This window comes from Sarcophilus harrisii, chromosome 2 (genome assembly GCF_902635505.1).
Source record: "Sarcophilus harrisii chromosome 2, mSarHar1.11, whole genome shotgun sequence".
In the NCBI taxonomy this organism is placed as follows: domain Eukaryota; kingdom Metazoa; phylum Chordata; class Mammalia; order Dasyuromorphia; family Dasyuridae; genus Sarcophilus; species Sarcophilus harrisii.
The window spans coordinates 197039005-197064939 of record NC_045427.1 but is presented as its reverse complement, the minus strand read 5'-3'; the positions used below and the strand labels follow the sequence as shown (position 1 = coordinate 197064939).

At 36.2% G+C, this 25935-nt stretch overlaps 1 protein-coding gene across 1 annotated transcript in view; it reads left to right on the top strand.

The window, feature by feature from the left end:
• XDH (xanthine dehydrogenase) overlaps positions 1–25228 on the top strand; it is a 67602-nt gene extending 42374 nt beyond the window's left edge. The window contains exons 22-36 of the mRNA XM_003757821.4: positions 391–524; positions 650–737; positions 2908–2994; positions 4107–4298; positions 4444–4589; positions 5090–5171; positions 6505–6600; positions 7879–8007; positions 8898–8972; positions 11246–11298; positions 12866–12980; positions 14452–14517; positions 16863–17051; positions 18446–18622; positions 21120–25228. Coding sequence (XP_003757869.2) covers positions 391–524; positions 650–737; positions 2908–2994; positions 4107–4298; positions 4444–4589; positions 5090–5171; positions 6505–6600; positions 7879–8007; positions 8898–8972; positions 11246–11298; positions 12866–12980; positions 14452–14517; positions 16863–17051; positions 18446–18622; positions 21120–21170 — 1680 coding nt within the window. The 3' untranslated portion in view covers positions 21171–25228. The remainder of the gene's footprint in view (positions 1–390; positions 525–649; positions 738–2907; positions 2995–4106; positions 4299–4443; positions 4590–5089; positions 5172–6504; positions 6601–7878; positions 8008–8897; positions 8973–11245; positions 11299–12865; positions 12981–14451; positions 14518–16862; positions 17052–18445; positions 18623–21119) is intronic.
• Positions 25229–25935: the final 707 nt, after the last annotated feature.

Genomic DNA, 25935 nt, shown 5'->3' with positions numbered 1-25935 from the left:
TACTTGTCTGAAAACACTATCCATCTTTTTTTGGACTTGTTTTTACATAAATAAACTCTTCTGCAGAATTCCTCATCTGCTCTAGTAGGATTATTGTGTGTCATATTAATATGGAATTAGTTTTTCCCTGTGCCTTGCTGGAATCTACTGACAGCCCATTAGACACAAAACAGCTTGAGTTTGGTCTATTGCACTAAAGCCAGGTACAGTGCAAGATGTGATCTAGTTGAACTAGACTTCAGTTATAGATATTTCATGGCTTTTTCCTTGCAAATTAATAGGTTGTTGTCACCAGAACTGGCTACATGTGGGATCTGAGTCTATTAGAACTGATTTAAACCTAAACAAAATGCTCTATGATACCGAAGCACACTCTCATTTTCCTTCTAGAGTTTTGTTGCCAAAGTTTTGGGTGTCCCAACAAATCGCATTGTAGTTCGAGTAAAGAGAATGGGAGGAGGTTTTGGAGGGAAGGAGACCCGGAGCACAGTATTGTCTACAGCAGTTGCTTTGGCTGCATACAAGTAAGTTCCAAAGCCAGAGGGTTAGATGTTGTGTTGGGGATGGGAGGGAGGATGCTTCCTGTTGCTGAAGCTAGTTTCCTTGGAAGAGGTTGTTACATCGGTAAAGGTAATGGTCTCTCTCCCAGGACTGGCCGCCCTGTACGTTGCATGCTGGATCGAGATGAAGACATGTTGATAACTGGTGGGAGACACCCATTTATGGCCAGATATCAGGTATCAAATTTAAAGGGAAAAAGTCAGGTATGGTTATGCTGTCTAGTGATATATTTGGAAGACAGAAGTTCATATATGGGCCACATTGTATGAATGGGATCAGATTTCCTCAGTTTTCCCTATATGTATGAGGAAACATGGCATACCATAAATCAGAACTGTAACTGGATTTCAGAGTTTAGAAAAAACATCACAAAACATATCCATGGTGAGCCACAAGAAATACGTCTTCACTTTAACTTTTTAAGAAAAATTCACTTGGTGGGAAGAGATCTCTGGATAGTGTTGTTTGGTTGAAAGGGACAGAGATGAAGCCTCCTTGATATAGTTGTATTGACAGGGAGTTAATAAAGACACAATAGAAAGGACAATGCTATTTAGTAGTTTCCTATTCTAATTTATTATTGTTGCTGATTAATTGCTAAGCTGAATTGTTTCTATGCTGCTAAAATAAGTGCTAGTAGACTTTCTAAATTTTAGTGTCCTAGTTATACTTAGTTATACTTATAGTTATACTTATAACCCTGCCCTGGTTCCGTTCTGGTAGATACAACATTGGATTAGCAATCAAGTGATCTTATTTTCAATCCTTCCTCTTTCACTATTTACTTTAATCCAATTCAGTAAACTTTATTAAAAGCCTATTATTATGTGGCATTTCACATGCCAAATTCTGAGAATACAAAAGCAAAAATGAGTCAGTCTCTGCTATAAAGAGGTTTATATGCTAAGCATATACCATACTTTCATGTAATAACTACCTCAGAGATAATAACTACCTCAGAGAAATATTGTGAGGATCAAATCCTAAAATTGGTATGAATGTGCTTTAAAAAGGATAGAACATTGCATGAAGGAGAAGTTTAGTTGTGACTACTTGATGACTGAATACCATGAAGATGTGGTATTACATCAATTCCAATGTATCCTGCCATTGCCATCCCTGTTTAATCCATGTTTATATGCTTAGAAAAGCATTTGTCCTTACATTTAGACATTTTCTGGATGTTTCGGATCGACAGAATTGAGTTAGTAGTATGTATTTTTCACTTTTTAGTAAATTGAATTTCACATCCTCACTTCTGGTGTAGCAAAGCCTTTTGCTGTAATGGGCTGAGGTTTGAGTTGATGCACTGAGGTCCCAAGTACGTGAGGCTAAATAGTAATTGGGCTATACTCTATTAATATACATGATTGGATAAAGAATGGTCCCTGCCCACTCTCCGTGCAAGTCCTGATGTGTTGTATAGGAAATGACGATTTTGGTGGGTGGAGGCAGAGAGAGAGACAGGAAGAGAAGCTGGGAGAGATTGGGCCTCGGTTCGAGACTCCGAGCTGCTGGTTGTGTGGCTGCTGGTCGAGCTAGCTTCTTGACTCAGCTGTACACATTGCTATCGCCGATTCTCTTCCACCTCCGATCCTTCTTCACTGAGAATAAAGACTGACGGTTTTCCCCTAACCTGAATTCCTGACTCCTGTTGATTTAAAAATACATGATCATCACATTTTGTGAAGCACTAAGTCAGTGGTTCTCAAAGTCTGGTCCAGAGCATCCTGGGAATCTCTGAAATCCTTTCAGAAAGTCTACAAATTCATAATTAGTTTTTATTTTTAATGTGATCAATATCTATAACTATTAACCACATAAACAAAAACTCTTTGGACAGATCCTCAATTATTTTTAATAGGATAAAAATATTGAGAACAAAAGTTTGAGGACCACTGCACTAAGTCATACCTTGCCTTCCTTCCCTTCTCCTTCCTTATCTCTTCTTCTCTCCTCTTTCATTATACTTCTTTCTTTTTTGATTCAACATCTTTCTGCTCTGTCACTTCTCCTTTTTTACCCCTTCCATGAAAACCAGAAAATTATTCATTTACATCCAATAAGCATTTGATTAAATACCTACTCTAACTGTGCTAGGTGTTGAAAATTAAAAAAAAAAAAAGACAAAATCAAAAACAGTCTTGAAGTGATGAATTATGAAATCAAGGTTAGTCTCCTCCCAAACTCTGGTTGTCCTTTAAAAAAAAATAAGGAAATATATGCTATTAGCTTCCTTCTATTATATCCTTGGTATATTGTTTCCTCTGTTTTTCTCCTGTAAGACTGAAGAGAGAAGAAATATTGGAAAAATACCCTGGCTTAAGAAATTTGTTTTGTGATTAGGTTGGCTTCATGAAGACTGGGAAGATTGTGGCCCTAGAAGTTGAACACTACAGCAATGCAGGAAATACTTTAGACCTCTCTGAGAGTGTAAGTAAGATCCAGCCTCAGAGGCCACCATCTTCTCCAAACCCCTTTCTCCTTTCCTCCTACCTTAACGTTTAATAGTGACCATTGCTTAGCAGAATGTTCCTGAGCATAAGAAGTATAGAGGTGGATTTCCCATGCTACACAACTTGAATTTTCTTTATCTTTGACCTGAAATAAATTATTTGGGTATGACCATATAAGAAAATGGTATCAACTGTTAAATGAACTCAGCTTCTCAGAGGAAAGCTACCCTGAGGGAAATCACCTACTTTTATTGATTTGATTTAATTTGGGGGCTCATTTGAAGCTGTTCTTAACACAGCCTGAATTATACCATGAATAGATCATGAGTAAGCAGAGAAACTATAGATTTGGCAGGAGAATTCAAGAATTAAGTCAAAAGTCCTTAGGTCAATGGGTGAATGGATAAGCAAAGGAAGCAGAGTTGGGGCAGGAATAACGAAATGAGCATTATTATTAAACATTTGTTTTGGACTCATTGAGATCAAAAATATTGGGCAATTTTTAAAAGATGTAGTATGAGCATAAATAAGATGACATAACTCTCAGTTCAGGTTCCACTACAATGTCCCCATTCTAAAATGTAAATGATTTCGAAGACTATCTCAGGACACAAGCTCTAACGAGTCTTCAGGAGCTGGAAAGATTTTAGGTATGAATCTGTTGACAAATTGCATACCTATTTGTTTGGAGACTAGCCTAGTTAAGTTCAATTTACCAGGCTGCCAACAGGCCGATTTTTTTTTTAAGCCATACTTCTCATATGTCATCTACTAAGTTTGGTGGTGAAGTGGTCAGGAAATACAAAATTCAAATCCTGCCCCAGGCAGGCACTTACTAACTGTATAACCTGGGTAAGTCACCTCAGTTTTCTCATCTGTAAAATGGGGAGATTGGATTTGACAGCCTCTGAGATTGCTTTGAGTTCTAAATATGTGGTCTTATAATCCCATGACCAGAAGAAATTCGAGATTCTTGAAGAAGTTAGGACTCCCTATATTGAAATCTGGGACATTTTTTACAGGATAAATCTTTGGAAACAGCCAGTGGAAGTGATGGATTATGTCTTTCTTTTTGCATCTTTTCCTCAGATCATGGAGAGGGCTTTATTTCATATGGACAACTGCTATAAGATTCCCAACATCCGGGGTACTGGCCGATTATGCAAGACCAACTTGCCTTCCAATACAGCCTTCAGGGGCTTTGGGGGGCCCCAAGGGATGCTCATTGCTGAGTACTGGATGAGTGAAGTTGCCCTCACCTGTAAACTTCCAGCAGAGGAAGTAAGAATCAAGATTATTGTTGCTAGTTAAAATATTGCATTGCCCTGCTCAGGATCCATTAATTATCTTCAGGAGCAGTGTTAGAGTTAGATGGAAATCTCTGAATATATAACCACCCACAAGCTCTCTATCTCTGTTTGGGTAGGTTCGAAGGATGAACATGTACAAGGAAGGAGACCTGACTCACTTTAACCAGAAGCTGGAAGGGTTCACTGTGCCCAGGTGCTGGGATGAATGCATGGCAAGTTCACAGTACCATGCAAGAAGGAAAGAGGTTGAGAAATTTAACAAGTAAGACCTGGGAAGGAAAGGATAGGAAACTAAGAACTTTCCACATAGAGAAGCTGGGATGGGGGAAAGGGCAGTGACTGATAAACCCTCATTTCTTTCTTCATCATCTTTTAATATGAATTTTTAAACTATAACAGATATTTATTAAGCATACTATAGTCATGTCAATATACCAAAAACCTGGAAGGAGATAAAATGACTAAATGAATCCATGTGGTGGCCCAGAAAATATATAGTCCCAATCCTTAAGGAATTTACAGTCTAAAAAAGGAGTTAAGACATATATACAAAGAAGTTCAAGATTCACATGGGTGTGGGGCAACTAGATGATGATGATGGTGATAGAGCACCAGTCAGACACTTAACACTTCCTAGCTGTGTAACCCTGGGCAAGTCATTTAACCCCAATTGCATCAGCCAAAAAAATTAAAAAAAAAAAAAAAAGAAAGATTCACATGGGTGAGTGAGGTCTTAGAAAAAATGTCATTCTCTTTTTCCAGGGAAAATTGTTGGAAGAAGAGAGGTTTGAGTATAATTCCTACCAAATTTGGAATCAGCTTCACACTTTCCTTTCTGAATCAGGTAATTAAGTACTTGTCTCTTTAATTTCCACTTGACTGTGACCCCTGCATTTTTATTGAATTCACTGGAGTGAATAGCCAGGGATTGCTTAGGTTTTTATATTTCATATATATATATATATATATATATATATATATATATATATAGTTGATTAGCTGAGTTTTAGCACTTCTTTCTCAGCTAGGTTTGCCATGACCATTCATCAAGTATCTGTCATGGCTATGGCATTATGTGAGGTACTGATGATACCTTGATGAACATTGTAAGTAAGGAATAAGAAGAAATATAACAAGGACAAATGAAAGATCCAGACTGAGGATTCTAAGAAATATAAGGAAGCAGAGTTCTGTTTTATCTGATGGGAAAAGAGATGACTTCCCAAATTATGGAGCCCCTGAATTGAAGCTTGAAGGCATAGAATATTTTCAACAGGTATAAATATGAAGGAAGTAGTAAGATAATATGATTAAATAGGCAACACAAATGTTTAAAGGCAAAAGGGACAAAATTGGGAAAAGCTTAATGGCTTACCTTGGTGGAAAGTTAGATGATATGAAAGGAAAAAGAGTGAAGTAAGGCTGGAAAGGTAGGTTAAAAGCCAGATTTTCAAGGTGAGGAGTTTATCCCATACCTGAAGGGGAGCAAGTAAATATTTTTGAGATGGAGAATGAATAGGTCTTTCCTGTGCATTAAGGAAGATTATTTTGATAGTTGTGTGAAAGAGTTGAGAGGGCAAAGACTGGAAGGAGGGAGATCAGATAAGAATTTGTCACATAGTTCAACAGAAAGTTGATGAGATCCCCACCTAGGATGATAGCAGTGTAAGTGGAAGGGAAGGGATACATGTGAGATGTTGGGGGAAAATGCCAAGATTTGGAAATTTATTGGATGTAGAGACTGAAGATTAAATTTTGAATTTGAGGGATTTGGAGAATATTGACAATAGTTGGGAAGTTTGAAGGCAGGGAAGCTTGAGGCAGGGATGAGAAGAATAGATGAATTCAATCTGGGATTTTCTGATTTTGAGGTTCCAGCAGGATTTCAAGGTAGAAATGTCTGGTAGGATGTTGGAGATGCTGAAATGGAGCCCAGCTTGGATATGTGGAAATCTGTAGTAACTGAAGCTGTTGAGGAAAAATGAGACTATTAAGAGAGAGAATATAAACAGAGAAGAAAAGAAGGTCCAGGATAAAGTATTTAACCTTCTGTTGCTTATGGTGGTCTCCAGAAAGTCCTTTGTTGGGCACTGCTACCCAGTCTAAGACTAAAGAAACCTTGAATCTGAAGAGGTCCCATGTGGTGGTCCTGATGTGATCTCAATTTCCTCCCACAGGCTGGAGCTTTGATACATGTGTACACAGATGGTTCCGTTCTTCTTACCCATGGTGGTACTGAGATGGGGCAAGGCCTTCACACCAAGATGATCCAAGTAAGCAGCCTAAATGAGCACAACAATAACAGGAAAATACTTTGTGGGAAAAATCCTCTCAGCACAAGGAGTTTCCTCTAGAAAGGCAATATGGCGTGATGGATAGTCTGCCTCAGTTAGCATCTAGAAGACCTGGTTTCAAAATCCTCCACTGAGGTTAAGTAGCTGTATGACCCTGAAAAAGTCATTTCAAATCTTTGAATCTCAGTTTTCTCATCTGTAAAATGGGGAATCATATAAATATTGAGAGATAACATGGATTAAATGATGCTCAAGTTCCTTTCTAGTTCTTAACCTATGATAATCTGTGATGAAGTCTATCCCTTGTACATCCATTGAATATCCAAATTCTTACTCGGGTAAACCTTGTAGTTATAATAACATATTTTATATGGCATAAAAGTGTCACAAAGTGCTTTTCCTCCCATTTGAACTCATAACAACCTTGTGTGGGATAGGTGCTACATATTTTGTGTACAGAGGGGAAACGAGGGGATTATGTCTGGACGTGTGATTACATCAATATAGAAAAACACCAGGAAGAATACCGTCTATGTAAAAATGTAATCTGCAAGTTCTGGTGTTGAAGAATAAGGGTTCCAAAAGTTACACAGCAATGGAGTTTATCTAGCATGTCTGTAACATCATTTAATCCATCTTGTTAATTTTACAGATGAGTAAATGAGGGTCCAGTGACCTTGAACAAATTATCTTAATTTTCTGGTCCTCAATTTCATCATCTGAATAAATAAAGAGATTGGATTAAATAATTTCTAAGGACTTTTGAGAATCATCAAGGTTTAAATGGATAGAGAACTGGTGTCAGGAAGACATTGTCATTCCTGTAGTCTCTCACCTATCAGCTGTGTGACAATGATCAAATCACTTAAACTATCAGTGTCTGCAGATGATTCTCTAAAACTCTGAGATGTAGTGGAGGCAGGTGCCTCATTGTATTTGTAGAAGATTCTTCCTCATCTCATATTCCCTATACCATTGAAGTAATGGATCCAGTCTAAAAAAAAGTCCTTTTTTAATATCTAATGACCTTTCCACAAGAGTTGATTATATTGACTGTAGGACAGATTTACAGGGAGGGAGAAGTCCCAAGGAGGTAACATAGTTGAATTGGACCCCAGAAGTGTTATCAAAGTTTCCTGCATAGAATAGGAGATTGGACTAGATGGACTCTAAATTCTTTCCCAGTGCCATTAGGATTCAGTGATTCTAAGTATTGCTAGCAATGGACTATTGTCATTTTTTTTTTACATTTTACAGGTGGCCAGCAAAACATTGAAGATCCCTACCTCCAAGATTTACATCAGTGAAACAAGCACCGCTACAGTGCCCAACACTTCTCCTACAGCTGCTTCTGTCAGTGCTGACATCAATGGACAGGCTATCTATGTAAGGTTCCTGTGGGACTCTATAGGTCTCTGAGGTGGTCTGTTAACCAAATCAGTCTCTTTGGGATGTCTATGGCAATTTTCTACTCAGGCTATTTGATCATGAACTCTTCTTATTTCCCTGGTGCTGTGATTAAGGAGGACCCTTTTCCTCCAGGCTCAAGGGCACAGGAAAAGCCACAAGACTCATAACTGCTTTCATTAACAACTTTGCATTTAGCTGGAACATCTGAAGCTGGGTAATGAGACAGTGGAGACAAAGTGAGATGGTCAAGCCACAAGATGTAATGTCTGTTTGGGATCCTCGTCATAAGAGACCTAACCTAAATGAGGAGCAAATCATCTCAGACACAGCTTTAATGATCCCCTTAAATATATAGCAATGAAATAAGTGTTTCTTAGGTCATGCTAAAAAATTTACAGTGGAAGTGAACAAGGAATCAATATAGCACCTTTCTGAGTATTATCTAATCTCTGAGCCCATCTTCTATATAGTAATCGCTTCAGCTAGCATCCTTGGATTGTTAGTGTCCCCTCATAGAGAAAAGCAGTATTTGTCCCTATTCTTCAGGCAACTCCAGTCTACAGCCCAGGATTTGGGGGCATTTTTGTAGTTTCTAGGAAATGCTGAAAGGGGAGAGACAGAATAATAAAAATGTATATACTATTATAGGTGTACTTAAGGAATAGCTGGACTTGAAGTCAGGAAGATCTGAATTCAAATCTACTCTAAGACTCTTCCTAGCTATGTGGCTCTGGGCAAATCATTTTACCTCTGTTTGCCTCACTTTTAAGTTAGTGACCATCAGGATCCTTTTTAGCTCTATCTCTTACCTTATGACCAATGACCAATATGTTGGAGGGGGCATTTCCTTTTTTTTTTTCCTTTAGGAAGCATGTAAAACCATCTTACAAAGACTGGAACCCTTCAAAAAGGAAAATCCCAATGGTTCCTGGGAAGACTGGGTAAGTCTACACTCATTAAAGATAAACATGGCGAAACTTAGGACTTGCCAATATTTGTAGTACAAAATGCTCAGGATCTTTGATTTCCTGGGTCTGGGAGCTCCATTCACTGGTACTTTTTTCATCCCCCTTTATGTTTTTGTAGATATAGTTTGTAAATTTTCTTGGTTCCCCAAAACCTACCCCTGCCAGAGCTTTTCTCTTACTAGCATGGCTTTCTTGAGAACTTTGGTCATTTGTACACAATAAAAGTAGAGAGACCTTGCATAGTAATAGATATTTACTAGCGGTCTGCTAAGTGGTATTATATAATGCATAGAGTACCAGGCCTTGAGTCAGAAAGATTAAACTAACCTACTGATCTGGTCTCAGACACTTACTATCTGGGTGATCCTGAGCAAGTCATTTAACCCTATTTGCCTCAGTTTCCTCATCTGTAAAATAAGCTGGAGAGAAGGCAGTGGCAAACTGCTCCAATATCTTTGCTAAGAAAACCCCAAATGGGGTTATGATGAGTTGGATAGGACTGAAACTACTGAATAATAATAGAGGGGTCTGTATGAATTTATTCAGGCCATTTAATCCTTAACCCTTAGTAAGTGCCTCTTGCTGTGCAAGGTCTCTACTTTCATGGTATGCAGGTGACTGAGAAAAAGAAAGCCATGCCAGTGGGGAATAAGCCCTGGCAGGTCCTACCAAGCTAGAAAGCCACTGGGCATAGCCCCAGTTGATGAGGTATATGTATCTATTTTGAGAATGGGCTAGTCTGGGTCAAAGCATCAAAGCTCTTCACTGGAGAATTATTCTAGGGGCAGATTTTGGGGCATCAACAAAATTCACACAACTCATCATCTTCTCCTTTGTCAAATGTCAAATGACGAGTTTGGACTAGATGGCCTTTGATATCTCTTTCTAGCTGTGATAAATGCTCTGATAAAATGATAAGTAGGTTATTGGAATTGAACTGAATTTTATCAATAAATAGGAACTAATAGGGATAACAATAATTAGGGAACAGAAAGATTTCCTTCCCTTATTCTTGATATTTTTCCAATGAAGAATGGTACAAGGGAAATTTTGTATCTTGGGTTTGTTCTCGTTTTAGTCAATTTCCATTAAAATTTATGGCAATACTCTCACCATTCTCAAGACCTTTAGGCTTTCCCTGAAAAATCGAAAGAAAACAAGCTTTTCTTTGCCTCCCATATGTCATTCCTTAAGTCCTCTTTTACCCTTGCAGTTACCTCCTACCCTACAAGGCCCTATTTTTGTCCCTGATGGCTATCAACCTATTCTCATGAGGTGTTAATTTATTAACTAATAATGTCCTCTTACGAGTGTCTTCATTACAAGGGAAGCTATTGGAAGATGTAAATAAAGTGATTTGTAAATCTAGAAAGGTCGTGTCAATGTCAGCTATTGTAATCATTATTGTTAACTGATATTTCTCTTTCTGACTTAGATTAGGGACATTTTGTAGAGGAGTGAATGAGTGAAGAATTTATGGCTGGTGAATAGAGAGTTGTTGGTCCTCAGAATTAGGAAGACCTGGTTTAAATCTTAGTTTTGATGACCTATGCTGGCTATGTGATCCTGAGCAAGGATCTTTCACTTTCACTTCACTTTCAGTGTCCTGGGAAACTTTCTAAGACTAAACATATCAGAGCAGTTTTGGATCTGGTATTAAGGGTTTCCTCACTTGGAGTTCTCTACCTCAGTGGCTGCACCCCAATGCCACCCCAACAACAACAATAATAACAAATACAAAAATTAATGACCAGAATTGTATAAAGGGATTGAGGATTGTGCCATATTAAAAGAACTGAGGGTTTTTTGTTGAGAAAAGAAAAGTCTTAGAGTTGGGGTTGGCGGAGGGGAGACATGATGAATTTTTTTCAAGTATTAGAAACACTGTCACATGGAAGAAAAAATGGTCATGTTCTGCTTGAGCCTAGGGGGCAGAAATAGAAGCAATGGATGGCATTTTTAAGTAGGCCGATTTAGGTCTGAAGTAATGATATCCTGAAAGAGAATTTCATTGAGACTGAAAAGAATAATTGTAGAAACATTATAAAGGAAAATTCAGAAAGATTTGGTGACAGGCAAAAAGAAGAGGCAATGATGGATTGTCGAGGTTTGAAACTTGAATGAATGGGAAAATGGCCCCCCTTGGTAGCCTAGAATAGCATATTTAGCTATTTCTTAATGATTCAAAGATTCAAAATTGGAAATATAACCTCCTCATATATCTCATAATATTTTCTCTCCCTCAGGTTAAGGCTGCCTACGTGGCACCAGTGAGTTTGTCTGCCACAGGATTTTATAGGTAACTGTTCATCCTTTTCTAATTCATCATATTTGATTACAAAGGCACTGTTGGAAAAATTTCACCATCATGAATTCTTTAAACTTTGCAAAGGTCTTTAGAAAATAGTATCTTACTTGTGTCCTCAAACCATTCTGTGAAGTAGATACAATAAACCTTATTATTCCCATTTTCCAGATGAGGAAACTGAGGCTTAGAGATATTGAGTGACTTGCCCACACAGCTGAGAGTGACAGAAACCAGATTTTCTTGATCCTTATATCTAGAATCCTACTCATTGTACTACACTGCCTCTTTGAAATATATTAGCAATCAGGCAGAGTGGTTAGAACACCAACCCTGGAGTCAGGAAGACCTGAGTTCGAATCTGGCCTCAGACACTTAACACTTCCTAGCTATGTGACCCTAGGCAAGTTACTTAACCCTAGTTGTCTCAGCAAAAACAAATAAATAAAAATTTTTTAAAAAAGAAATATATTAGCAACAAAAGATTCCCATAGACAGGAGTCATTAGATTCAGAAGCTCAGAAATTGATGACTATACAATAATCATCAGATTCATTTTGTTAAAACTTCTCCCTGTGAATTTTAAATTTTAAATTAATTTAATTAAATTTTAACTTAGCATTAATTAATTTTAAACTAGCAAAACCTCAGTTTCTAATTCATAGAGATTTAGGGTATGAAACTGTGGGTGTCTATGTACGTGTATATGTATATACTTTTTCAAAAATATTTTTGCCAGGTATTTCATAATATATTATCTCTGCTTCTTGCTATTATAATCATGTATTTTATGAGTATATTACTATTAATAAATGAAAATTAATGAGTCAAGTCATTATGTAAATCAAGGGCTCCATCCTTATTTTCTAGATAGGGAGAGAAAGGCCCAGAAGGGTCACAGACATATATAGACTCATGTCATTGAAGCAAAACTGTGGTTACATTTAAATCCATAGTCTTCTCTATTAGAACATATACTCCATGCTGGCAGAAATAATATATTATGAAATACCTAGGTTTCCTTGCCAGGCTAAAATGTCCAACTTGAACTTTGTTGGTGAATAGTTGGAAAATGAAAATGAAAACCTTTGTGTACTCGGAGAAAAGTAAGATTTCTTTGGAAAGTAGTGTGATGCAAATGGGAGGTCATGAATTTGATTTCAAAGAACTTAGGTTTCCATTCAACCTTTATTAATTACTCTCTGAGTGACTGTGGGAAAGACTCTTTACCTCCCTTGGATTATCAGTTTTGTTACATCTATAAATTTCCTAATCTGTAAAAAAAAAAAAAAAAAAAAAAAAAAAAAAAAAAAAAGTTTTCTGGATGGCTGACAATAAGATTCCTTCTAGTTCTCTGTCTGTGGAGTTATGACCTTTCCTAAATTCAGCTTCTTCATCTGTAAAATGGGAACAATAAAAATACTTAATGCTATCTCATGAGGTCATTGAGAAAAAAGTGTTTTGTGAACAATGCTTTAGACATTGATTCCTATTGGAGGGAAGGCCTGTTGTTTTTTTTTTTTCTGCTATTCATTTTGAAATGCATATTTTTTCTTCACAGAACACCCAATCTGGGTTATAACTTTGAAACCAATTCTGGAAATCCCTTCCACTACTTCTCCTATGGTGTAGCTTGCTCTGAGGTTGAGATAGACTGTTTAACAGGTGATCATAAGGTAAGAAGTCTGGAACTCTCTTATTCCAAAATCAAACACTACATGCTATGAAAAGGAAAAATCCTTGGTTTAAGAAAATTATTGCATCCTAGGATTGAGAGATTTAAAATCCATAAACATGATGAAACACAGAATTGAATACCTAGAAATGAAAAGGACCTTAGAGAGAATCTAATTCAACTATACCTCTTCCCTCTTTTATAGTTGAAGAAACTGAGTCCCAGAGATGATGAATAATTTGTCTGAGGTCACAGAAAAGTCACAGATTCAAATCCAAATCTTCTGATTCAAAATCTGGTAGTTTTACATGATCCTGGCACACTCAAAAAGTGTGAGCTATACCATGGGACACTAGATAATTAATATTGATGGATGAATAAATGTACTTAGTGACCCTTAAGTTCATAGGATCGTGGAAGGAACACTTGATCTGGAATCAGAAGATCTGGGTTTGTAAGTGGGCTCTGCTCCTTCCTACCTATTGGCCTTGAACAAATTACTTCTATGGCTTCTATTTTTGTCATTTGTAAAATGAAGAGGTTGGATTAGTTAATTTTCAAGACTCCTTTTGTATGACCTAAAAAATGCAATTTAGTAATCACAGATGTACTATTAATTTTTTAATACTAAGTTTTCTATCTTCTAAAAACTTCATTACTTGATATATGCAGGGCAAAAATCATCAATCAATTAATTAACTAATTAATTATTTGGTACCTACTTTGGGCTGGCTAAGCATCATGTAGTCATTAGAAATACAAAGGTAGCTTGGATAAAATGGTAGGTTTAGAGTACTAAAGATGTGGGTTCAAATCCTATCTCTGAGTAGCCAAATGCTGGTTCAAGGAGGCAAATCAAGATCAAGTTGTTATGACTGATTTTTCAGCCACATTTTTTTTGCCCTCTCTGTTCATTTGCTTTTTAGTGAATATGTTCATTTGTCTACATATTGTGCCTGAAATTTTAAACTATCCAGAAAAATGGATTTGTTGGTTCAATCAACTAAGTGCTGACATAGTTTGGAAATTTAATGGTGGTTTCCAAAGCCTCGTCCCATAGATCTGAATGATAATCCCACATACATTATTTGCACATCAATTTGGTAATTGTCAGGTTCAGATGATAGAAAACCACTTCTTTGATATGTTTTTTTAATCAATTACCTTGGTTCCCTATCACATAATTCTAATGGTATCAATTCTGTAAGATCATATATACTTATTTTTGGGAAATGTTTTTTGAGTACTTCAATAAATTTGGTGGTTGCAACATAAGACAAGCTAGAATAAGAATTCAGAGATCAATTACCCTTGTGGATCAAATTGTTGTAAGATATCATGTGTATAATAGTGCAATTGTAGCAAGATAGTGTTCAAAGTGGGATTCCCAGAGCCTGACTTAACTAGATCCTGACTGCTATTTTTGATAGTGATCTGTGTTCACGCTTCTTCAATTTTTCCTTCCTTTGTAGAACATCCGCACAGACATTGTCATGGACGTTGGCTCCAGCCTGAATCCAGCTATAGATATTGGACAGGTAAGGATCTTATGGAAAACAATTGAATATTGGTTACTCCATTTTGATTTTCTGGTTCAATTGCCATGGCCTTCATTGTCATTACCTTCAAACTGCCCCAGCTAAACAAGTAGATGGAGTCAGTATAGAATTAGCTAATGTAGGGATTTCTTTTATTGGACTATGCATATTTGTTGCAAAGGTTTTGTATTTTCTTTCTTCTTTGGAAATATGGGAGGGAGGGGGAAAAGTTTATTGTCAATTAAAAAAATAAATAAAAATGCCTATTTATTAATTATATTTATCCATAGCATAGTGTAAGGCATTGTACATTGTGGTTTTAGCTCAATATGGTCCCTGCTGAGTGGGCATTTATAAGTGAAGACAAATAACACTAATATGAACTACCTTTAAAAAGTGACACAAACAACCAAATAAAGTCAGGATAATAAAAAGCATTAGATGAGAAATCTAAAGGTCTAATGAATAGAGAGCTAGCCTCAGGGTTAGGAAGACATAGATTTAAATATTCCTTCTAGCATATATTGGGTGGGTGACTCTAGATAAGCTACTTAAAATGTCTCAGGCAATTCTTTAAGAGGGTAAATTGGAGAATTGTGGACCTGAATTGATAGAGGGTTTTTTTTTTCCCCAAGAAGTTTTCTACTAGTAGTCTGGTCTGGATTAACATCCATCCCCCTGCCACCAATAAAGCATGTTGTTTATATATAAACATATCAAGAGTAAAGTCTTTTTGGAGTAGATAGTGTAGACAGAGTGGAAGCCATCAGATCCATTCCCAGAGAATATTTAGAAGTTATATAGCTTCCTCCTTCCCTCAAGAAGTACTAAAAGATTTTATTCTAGAGATTAGATATGAAGAATTGAAAGTTGTCTCAGAGATCTTTGAGAGAGCTGGTGGTGGAGAGTGGGAGGGGATCGTGGAAAGGAAAATTCCACATTGCTAACAAAACTTAGGATATGCCTATTCAGAATTAAAAGGATAAACTAATGATGTACCCAACATATGTAAAAGGGATAAATTTAGGATTTAGGGAAAGACAAAAGGAAGTGACCAGATGGAAATATTAAGCAAGCAAGCTAGAAGTGAAATCATATTTCTTAGAACATTCGCAATGGTGACAAAACATGCAGAAATCCAGCAATCTAAGAAGCAGGTCATTTCTCCTTAGGATATTGTGGATTTATAGAATCCATAGGGACTCTTTGTGTATTAATAGGACACTAGTGCTAAAGGTTCCTTGGAGGACATCTAGATTAATCTCCTGTTTGTGATGTCACAGCTGGGGAACAGAAACTCCCCACATGGGAGAAAACTTGTTTTTCCCTATGTAGTAGGGAACTGCAAGCTGAGAGAGCTATTTCTCTCCCTTCCATCTCCACTTCTTAGATAAAAAGGAGGTCCCTTTTCTTCTTCCCTTCAGGCCTTTTTTGTGAAGAATAACCTAAATGCAGCATATAGTGCAACTTTGTCAAACTCAAATAGAAACGCCAATTACCAATCCTACAAAACCATACAAAAAGAGCCATCCATCTATTTAGAAAATCAACTAGTAACATTATCTGTATATATTTGTTTTTTTGTTTATTTTGTTGAATATTTTCCATTTATATTTTAATCTGGTCTGCAGCAATTCAGTAGTATTTGGGTCCATGGAACTACAGAGCTACATATATGATATTTCTAATATAGCTGATAGAGAACGGGTTTCAGAATCAGTAAGACCTAAGTTCAAATCTCATCTCTAATGAAGTGAGCTCACCCACTGGCTGCATTAACCCTGGACAAATCATTTAAATTCTGAGTTTCCCAAGCAACTCTCTAAAACTAAAAGATGGACAGAGATATTACAGATCTATAGTGGTAGGGAAATTTTTCTCATAGAGCATTGACCTGTACCAATGAAAGCAAAACTCTGATTCCCATTTAAAATGTTGATCAATGCATGAAATTCCTTCCCTTTCAAAGCTTTTATGAGTAACTACATAATTGTAATAACTGGGGATCTTCTATACCATTTTTCTGGATCAAACTCTTAGTGGAAGTGCCAACAACTGATACTCACCATAAGGACTGGAAGTGGGAAGTAAATGAAGAATGATGTGATAACATAGATCCACCATTGTTTAAACTCTGAATACTTTAGATAAGCTAACATATATGTATGCATGTATGTATGTATGTATTAACTTACCTCATCATCCATTCATTCATCTTTTAGACATTTCTCATGTCTCATTAGATTTGGGTTCTCTGGTTATGGGAAGAAGAGCATTTTTTGAAAAAAATCTAATTCTTGGTGTTGAAAACCAGGGAAATGAGTGGATCTTTATTTGTCTTACAGGTGGAAGGGGCATTTGTTCAAGGCCTTGGCCTTTTTACTCTGGAGGAACTGCATTATTCTCCTGAGGGGAGCCTTCATACTCGGGGACCCAGCACCTACAAGATCCCTGCTTTTGGCAACATTCCTATTGAGTTTAGGGTTTCTCTTTTACGGGATTGTCCTAACAAGAGAGCCATCTATGCTTCTAAGGTATGGGATCTGTATATTTAGGTTTCATAAATATATATTTCAGAGTCAGTGTAAAAGATAGAGTGGTCTTTTCAGCTATCCATTGCTTGAGTATAAAATTATCCTGTTCTCTTGGAAATAAGTAATTCTTGGTGCTGGTCCTGTGATGTCCTGCCCAAGGTTTTTAGTTGAGTTTGAGTTTGAAGGAATGTCTTGAAAGGATATGAATCCACTTTAAGAAGCGTTTCCAGATTAGTCTAGTTGAGTTAGTCTGGCTCCATAAGTGCCAAACACAAAGGTAGACTCAACTTTGCCAGTTTTTGGTCTTAGGCAAGCCTCAGTCTACATATTTATTAATGATGTGGCTAATAATCCATGGCAACTTTCTCCTAGTGGTATTGTAAGGATTGGCTAAGATATAAGAGAAGAGTCAGCACAGTGTTATGGATAGAGTGCTGATATTTCCAGGCAGCTTCAAATGCCTGCTCTGACCATGGCCGTGTCCCTCACTCTTTTTGAGTTTTGCTTTTCACATCTTTGAAATGCAGATATTAATAGCACTTCTCTCACAAGATTATTGTGAGGATAAAACGAGATAATGTCTATAAGGTGATTAATAAGTATGAATTATTATTATTTTAAGTAGACACCTTTTGTTATTTTATAGTTACAATTTGCCCTGTAGCCTTTCTTCATCCTCTCTTATGACAAAGATTTTTTAAGAAGAAAAATAGGAAGAAAAGAAATTCAGCAAAACCAATCAATGCATTGAAAAAAATCTGACAATATATTTAATGTTTAACACTTGTGGACAACCCTCTCCCTTTGCAGAAAAGTTATCTTCTCATATCTTATCTTTAATATCAAGCTTTGTTCTTAATAATTTTGCAGAAATTTTTGCTTTTTATTGCTTTGAGGTTGTTCTTTCTATTTCTATTGTTATAGTCATTGTGTGTATTGTTTTCCTGATTCTGCCAATTTCATTATACAGCAATTTATATCTTTCTGTGCTTAATTCTTCTCAACATATCCATTGTTTCTTTTAGCACAATAATATTCCATTACATTCTTATATCAAAATTTATTTAGCCATTTCCCAAATTTATTATCTGTCATACAGTTTGACATTCATTTAGGTGTCTCCACACACAAGGAAATGGGAATGTTTTCTATGACACATAAACCTTTCAAGGGGAGGACATTGACTAAAAAATCTATCAGGAAGAGGAAACAGATAAATGAGGAATTGGATCAATGGAACTCTAAAGGCAAATAACAATCCACTTCATTCTTTACCCATTCTTCTTATGGTAGTCAAGATCGAAGTTCCAGGTCTCACCTCTCCACCCTCATGGGATCCAGGTTCCTGCACAATAAATAAAGCATGACTCCTTTCCCCTTCTTTCTGTTTGCAGGCAGTAGGAGAGCCCCCTCTCTTCCTGGCCTCCTCCATCTTCTTTGCCATCAAGGATGCCATCTCTGCAGCCCGTGTTCAGCATGCAGATAATAAAATGAATGAGCTCTTCCGGCTGGACAGCCCTGCTACCCCAGAAAAAATCCGTAATGCTTGTGTGGACAAATTCACCACTCTGGTATGATTTCCACAGCATTAATAGCAATACTTCTAAAATGGAAAGGATTTGGAATGAAGTCTTGTCTGTGAATTATTATGAAAATTAAGGTTGAGAAACCAAGGAGAGAGCTTTATGAGGCTCCTTCTCTGTTGGACAACATAGATTCAATGATTAACCATTAGCAACATAATGGAATACAACCAATTGTGAAGCCATAGAAAGTCAGAAATTGATTTGACACATGGAAGAATTTGATGTGAATGAGAGTTGTCTTAACTGTAGAATGAATTGGCTCATTGGATGGGAAGTTTTCTACACTGGGGGTTTAAGAGACTAGATGACACTTGGGAAGGCAATAAAAGGTATTCCTCTATTGAGCTAAGATCCTTTACACTTCTAAATTTTTTTGTTTATAGAGTATTATATATGTATGTATATATTTATTTTATATAGAGAGATTATTTATAGTTATATTATATTATATAATATTATATAGTAGTAAAAAGAGCCATAACTGGTGATATTTTCACCTGGGCTAAAATTAGGGGTAAATCATTTGATTTCCCTAGGCTTTATTTTTACTTCTCTCCAAAATAAGGAAGTTAAAAAAAATAACCTGTGAATCCCCTTCCAACTTTAAAACTATTAGCTAGTATGGGGGAATGGCCTTACATATCACTATTAAAGGTTGAGTCTTTCAGAGGAGGAAATACTCTCTTACAGGGTTTATTGGCATTCTCCCAATTTCCTACTCTGAAGCAAAGTCCCATATTTCCCACTCTAGTTATATCTCTGATGGCTCAGACTTTCTGAAAAAAATGATAAAATGATGATATAATGCTCAAAACAGCAGTTTTGTAGCAAGACCACATATTAGGTAGCCTTCTTAGAACTAAGAAAAAAAAAGTCCCAATGCATGGATGCAATCTGTGCTTTTCATAGATATACATAAAGGAGGCATATAATAGATTCACAGAAAAGTCATGTTTTTAGAGTTAATCACTAACATTTATAGAAACCATAATATGTCATGGTTCTGTGAAGTGAGACAAATGACACATAGAGTATTCTTTTTATTGACATTGCTTTGGGAAATGCCGATTTGATTCTATTTATGTGCTGGTGCACTTGAAAGAGAACTTGTAAAAGATGATTGTGAAGGGCTTCTATTTTGGCCTAAACTTCAGCACTCAGGTCTTACCTCAGAGTTTGTCTAGAGTTGCATGTAGGTAGAGCCCTCTGATTGCCATAGGCAAATCTAAGTACACTTTATGTTAGAAAATATGCTTATATTTTGATAGTTTTATTTAAAAACAAAACACAACCAGGCTACATAATAGTCCTTAATACATGTAGAAGAATAACAAGACTATATTAATAAATGCCAGAATCTTTTCTGAAATCCATCAAAAAGATAGGGAAATGATGATGATGATGATGATGATGATCATAATGACAGCAACAATCCCTTTACTGATAAAGATTGTAAGATCTCTCTAATTTCTCATATTTTTCATCTGTAGTCTTCCATAAATTCTCTATAAAGGATCCAATTTAATTTGATTTATTTATTTAATATTTTCCCCAGTTACACTCAAAACACTTTTTTTATATTTGTTTTAAAAATTTGTTGAGTTCTAAATTCTCTCCCTTATCCCCATCCACAATTAAGAAACCGCATGTGAAGTTTTGCAAAACATTTCCATAAATGTCAAGTTGTGAAAGAAAACATAGATCTCCCTCCCTAATGAAATAAAAACCTTCAAGAAAAACTAAGTTAAAAAAAGAGAGAAAGAGAAAAGGAGAGTGCTTTAATCTGTGTTAAGACACAATCATTCTTTCTCTTGTTATTTATTAATATAATTTATGGATAGGATTTTTTATCATAAGTCCTTCAGAGTAGTCATGGATGATTGTACTACTGAGAGTAATAAAATCATTTACAACTAGTCATCCCAGAACATTGTTATTAGTTTGTAATAGTACATTTCAGTATATTTCATTTTGTTTGAGTTCATGGAGGACTTTGCAGGGTTTTTTTCTTTTTTGAGAGCATTCTGCTCATCATTTCCCAGAGAGCAACAATATTCCATCACAAACACATACTACAGTTTATTGAGCCATTCCTCAATTAATGGGCATCTTCTCAATTTCCAAATTTTGCCCTGAGAAGAGAACTGCTATGAATATTTTTTGTACATATAGGTCATTTTCTAAAGAATCCATTTTAATCTAGTTATTTTAACATATCCAGGGAGGTAGCCATACAATAGAATATAGATTTTCCAATCCTGATTCAGATGAATAGCTGATGATATTAAACATCCAGATATTTTTAAAAAGCTGGTGATAGGAAGAGCACACTGTTCTAGAAGCAATGATCTGTGGCCTGTGTGAACAGTGTTCCAAAGGACAGGACAGAAGAGATGTATTTAATTGTGAAGGGAGTGAGGATAAGTGGAAGGAGGCATACCAAGGACCCTGCTAATCAACAGCTGTTTTCTTTCCTCTGCAGTGTGTTACGAAAGTGCCAGCAAATTGCAAGCCATGGTCTATGAGAGTCTGAAAAGAAAGTCTACAAAGTCCTTGTTGAGCCGGAAATGCCTCCAAGAGAAGGAAAACATTTATCATGGGATCCAAGATTCTAAATGCATAACATACAATACACCTGGGTCATCATACCTCTGGATTAAGGAAATTGAACATTTAGAAGAATTTTAATCTACTATATGATTTACAACAGATGTGATGAGAAAATTCAGAACTTAAAGATCTCAATAGTAGTAACTAAATAGTGATGTTTATTTATGTCAGATTTAATATAAAATCCATAGCTTCCTTTACCAAAAAAAAAATGTGTAAATTTAGCACTATTGCTTAGAATATCACCAGTGCCAAAATCAAAATCTCTCTAGAGAACCTTCACAAGTTGGGGTTTGCCTCCTTGGATTTTTCAATCAAGACTTACAACCTCCAGCAGCTTAGACTAGAGTTATCTGAAATCTACTTGCCTTCCTTTAAGAGATTCTCTTTCTAATACCAGAACTTGAAATTCTGAGCTATCCCCCTTTGTTTAAGGGTAATCGAGAATTGATGTTCTAAATTCTGCAAGAGCAAAAAAAGTGGCACTCCCAGCCTTTTGTTTGCTTATAAAAAAGAAAAAAATAAACTTCATGTTGATCTGACTTCATTTTGTAGAGCTACATGGATCAAGAAAAGAAACATGCTGTAGTGGATAAAATATTGGGCTTGGGGGTAGGAAAACAATTTTAAATCCTACCTCTGACACTTACTAGCTGTGGATTTCCTGGTAGATCATTTAATGTCTTAGTATTTCAGTAACTCCTGGGTCTTCTTTACTACGTTATAGATGGTTAGTAGAGAAAGCTTTTAAACCTGAGAGAAGGGGCAGCTGGATGATGCAGTGGATAAAGCACCGGTCCTGAATTCAGGAGGACCTGAGTTCAGATCTGGTCTCAGATACTTAACACTTCCTAGTTGTGTGACCCTGGGCAAGTATCTTAACCCCAATTGTCTCAAGGAAAAAAAAACCTTGAGAAGCTGAGAAAAAGCAAAGATGCTTTGCATAAAGCACAGATTAATCACCCAAAAAACCAAGCAGCAAATCTTTATTGAGTCCCTACTAGGTCCTACCAAGCTGAAAAGGCTATGGAGTAGAGACCCATGCAGGGAGGTATGTATGGAGTCCCTAGGGAGGAACTATATTTAAAGAGATTTCTCAAGGCTCCCCAAAGGGTGATACACATCTTAGCCATAACAGCTCCCAAAAACCTGTCACTAAGTTGTAGAGTGTATATGATACATGTTGATAGAGTGAATAACCAACTACATAGATCTTTTAACATCCTCAGAGTAACCTTAGTATCAGTGATAACCTACTAAGTAATTGCCCTCAATCATTAATTAGCTAATCAACTGTTATTCAATTCAGCCCTTTTTAAAATAGGAAGTGTTCAGTGGATTTGGAAGTCTCTAGGTTATATTTATCAATGTTGGAAAAGTCATAAATTAAGTGCTATGATGACCGAGAACCAAAACTAAGGTTTATAATTCTCAGTTCTGTGGTCCAGAGTGAGAATGTAGGAAGGGCATCTTGTCCAAGGTTTTTTTAGGTGTGATGACAGAGGGAAAAGCCCTGCCCTGGATTTTGAACATGGAACTTCAGTACTTTGGGTTGCTTAGGCAGAAAGGGAGAAGTAGCAAGGTTCCTAGTGGAGGAGTGGTCAGTGAAAATATTGACTAATAAGAGTTGTCCTTCAGATTTCATAATGAATGGAAACTCATAATGCTTTAACCTTTTCTTGTATAAATGATTTAAAAATGCCAAGTGCTATATAAATGTAAGATGTTATTGTTAATGAAAATAATTTCATGCATCTTTTTTCCAATGAAACTATGTTAAGTTACCCCAAATTGACTACGCTTAGAATGTAATTTCCTTATGGGGTAGGGACAACTTCATTTTTATTTTTCATCCCTAGCTTTTAGGACAGGTCCTAGCACATAGTAGACTTTTAATAAATTCTTATTGATTCAAAAGGAGCAAGAAGAGACGAAAGAAAGCTGCAAAATCCTATAGTTAGAACTCCAGAGAACATGCAGCCCAATCTGTACTTGAATAGGAATATTCTTTACAACATTTCCAAATGATCATTCAGGTGTTTCCACTCAAATATCTTCAGTGAAGGGGAACCTACCATCTCCCACGGCATCTTATACCACTTTTGGACAACTCTGATTGTAAAAAGTTTTTCTTTATATTGAGCTTAAATTTATCCCTCTAAAATCTTCATTCATCACTCCTAGCTTTGTTCTGTGAGGATAAAACATATTGCATCTAGTGCCTCTTCCATATTACAGTTCTTCTAAGATGCATGGGATCCTGCTTCTTGTCTTGTTTTTTTGACTACTTACCTATCCAAGCAATCCATTTCATCACCTCTCTTTAGACCTCAGTTTCCTTATCTGCACAGTAAGGTGATTGGATGAACGCTAAAGTCCTTTTTTGGTTATAAAAATTCGGTCATTCTATTATTTCCAAATGCAGATTTGCTATACTTATAGAAATGGATCAGTTATTATTATGGGCTAATAAGATGTAAAGACATCTCTCTGCTTCCTGTTCCCTAATATTCCCTTCATCCAAGGGGCAGATAAAGAGAGCAAGAGAAAAGAATGTATTCTCCACTCTGGCAGCTATGAGATAAAGAATGCTGCCATCTCCTTGAACTCCTACTTTTGATAAAAGATTTCCCCTTTCTGAGTAGCTGATTACTATTAAGCATGCTCTCACACATACTGGAAGTTCTTGAGAAGCAGCTTGGATGATTAGAATGTTTAATGAGAGAAATAAATGAAGCTGTCAGCTATTCCAGGGAAGGAGTATCAGAAGGGTCAAACCTACCATTGGCACATGTTATGTGCTAATAAATGATCATACTTACCCTTAATGATAATGAAGGTGCCTTTTTTTTTTTGCTTTCTTTTCTGATACATGAAGAAAAAACAATTAGTAATAGTAGTATACAAATACACAAGTATAAAAAGTATATACAAATATATAAGTATACAAAGTATACGAGTATACAAAGAGGAAAGTAACATAGACCTTGGCTCTCAAGGAGCTTACATTCTAATTGGGGAGAGAATATATACAGAAGATTTTAGCTGCAATCAAATGGAAAGATCCCACACTCCTTAAAGTATGGAAGCAAAGCAGATGGTAATACATTATCTTTAAAGACATTTTTGTTGACAAAATCCCAGCACTTATACAATTTTGCCTTTTTTATACAATTTTCTTTTCATTTACAGTGGGCTTAAGACTGGGAATCATCAAAACTTATGTTTGATTTTACCTGGAGATCCACATGGGAAAATTATAGCTTTGGGGGGCAACTTTCTTTGAAAATTGCAAGTTAAAATTTTTGATTGCCAAACAAGCAATGGCTTAGACTTTCCCTTACTTAATTTATGTTTTAGGACTACTACTAAACAGATCCTACATTGTAAAGGTGATACAAAAACAGAAGGAAGAGTATTTTTCCACTGGAGTTTAAAAGGCTAGGAGGTCTACTTAAGGTTATCTATTGAAGTGTAATCTTGCAATAAAAAATGAGAGGGGCATACCTTCAGAAAGAATTTTTGTTTTGTTTTGTTTTGTTTGCTTAAATCAAAATTAATCATACTTTTTACTATCATTTCAAATAGGCTGGGTAAATAAGTCCAGGATGAAGTATAACATCTTGGTCTATGAAGTAACTGCCTTTCCTAGATCTATGATCTGATGAACACAATGGCAGAAATATTTCAGAAATAAACCTCAGTTTGACTTCCTCACTTTTGTGCTCAGACCTGTTTGATGCCTTTTATTTCTCAACTTAATCAGAGCTGAACATGATTTTCATTCATACTGACAAGGAAAGACAATATATGCCTGAATTGTTGGTTGATTTGATTAATTCAGATAAAATTTATGTATCTTTTTTTTTTCCTTTTGGTAGGAAAGATGATTTAATATAAAGATTTCTGATCATTTCATACTGTTATCAAGAAAAATTCTAGATCTTTGGGCACAGAAATCAAAATTAAAATGCTCATTTATTAATCTTGTGTTGTCACACACACAAAAAAACCCTTTTGCTGAAGCAAACAATTCTGCCACCTGTTTCTCCTTTTACCTGATCTCCCCCTCCCTGTTTTAATGAGGGAGTAAGAATTGATTGTGTAACCTAATGCTCCTCTGTTCCAAATGGGGTTTATGTGTTGGTGGGGGGGAGTGTCTCTCACAGGCAGTATGCAGAATCAGACATCACAATGCTGTACTAGCTCTACTAAAGAAATAATTATTACTCAATAACTAAACTGTTGGCTACAGCTTAAATAAAATGTGAGTTCCACAAATGGGGTCAGTATAATTTTGTCTGATTTTCCCTTTTGTGAAGGGCTAAAGAAGAGGCCCTATGCTAATTTTGCAATGGATGATGAGAAACTTAATTTTTTTAAATTTTGAAGCTTTTTATTTTCAAAACATATGCACAAATAATTTGTCAACACTGATCCTTGCATAACCTTGTGATTCAGATTTTTCCTTCCTAAGGATGATGAGAAACTTGAAAAGATGTATTTTGGAAAGTATGGAGGAAAGACAGTGGCAGAAAAAAATTATAAGGTATCTATTAGCCTAATATTGAGGCTGGAACTACTATGGGCTTGGCTATAGCCCCAAGGCAAACAGGCATCCTTCAGCCAATAGACTTCCATAGGTTTTAGCACAGCTCTGGGCAAACAGGTATCCTTCAATGGTCAGA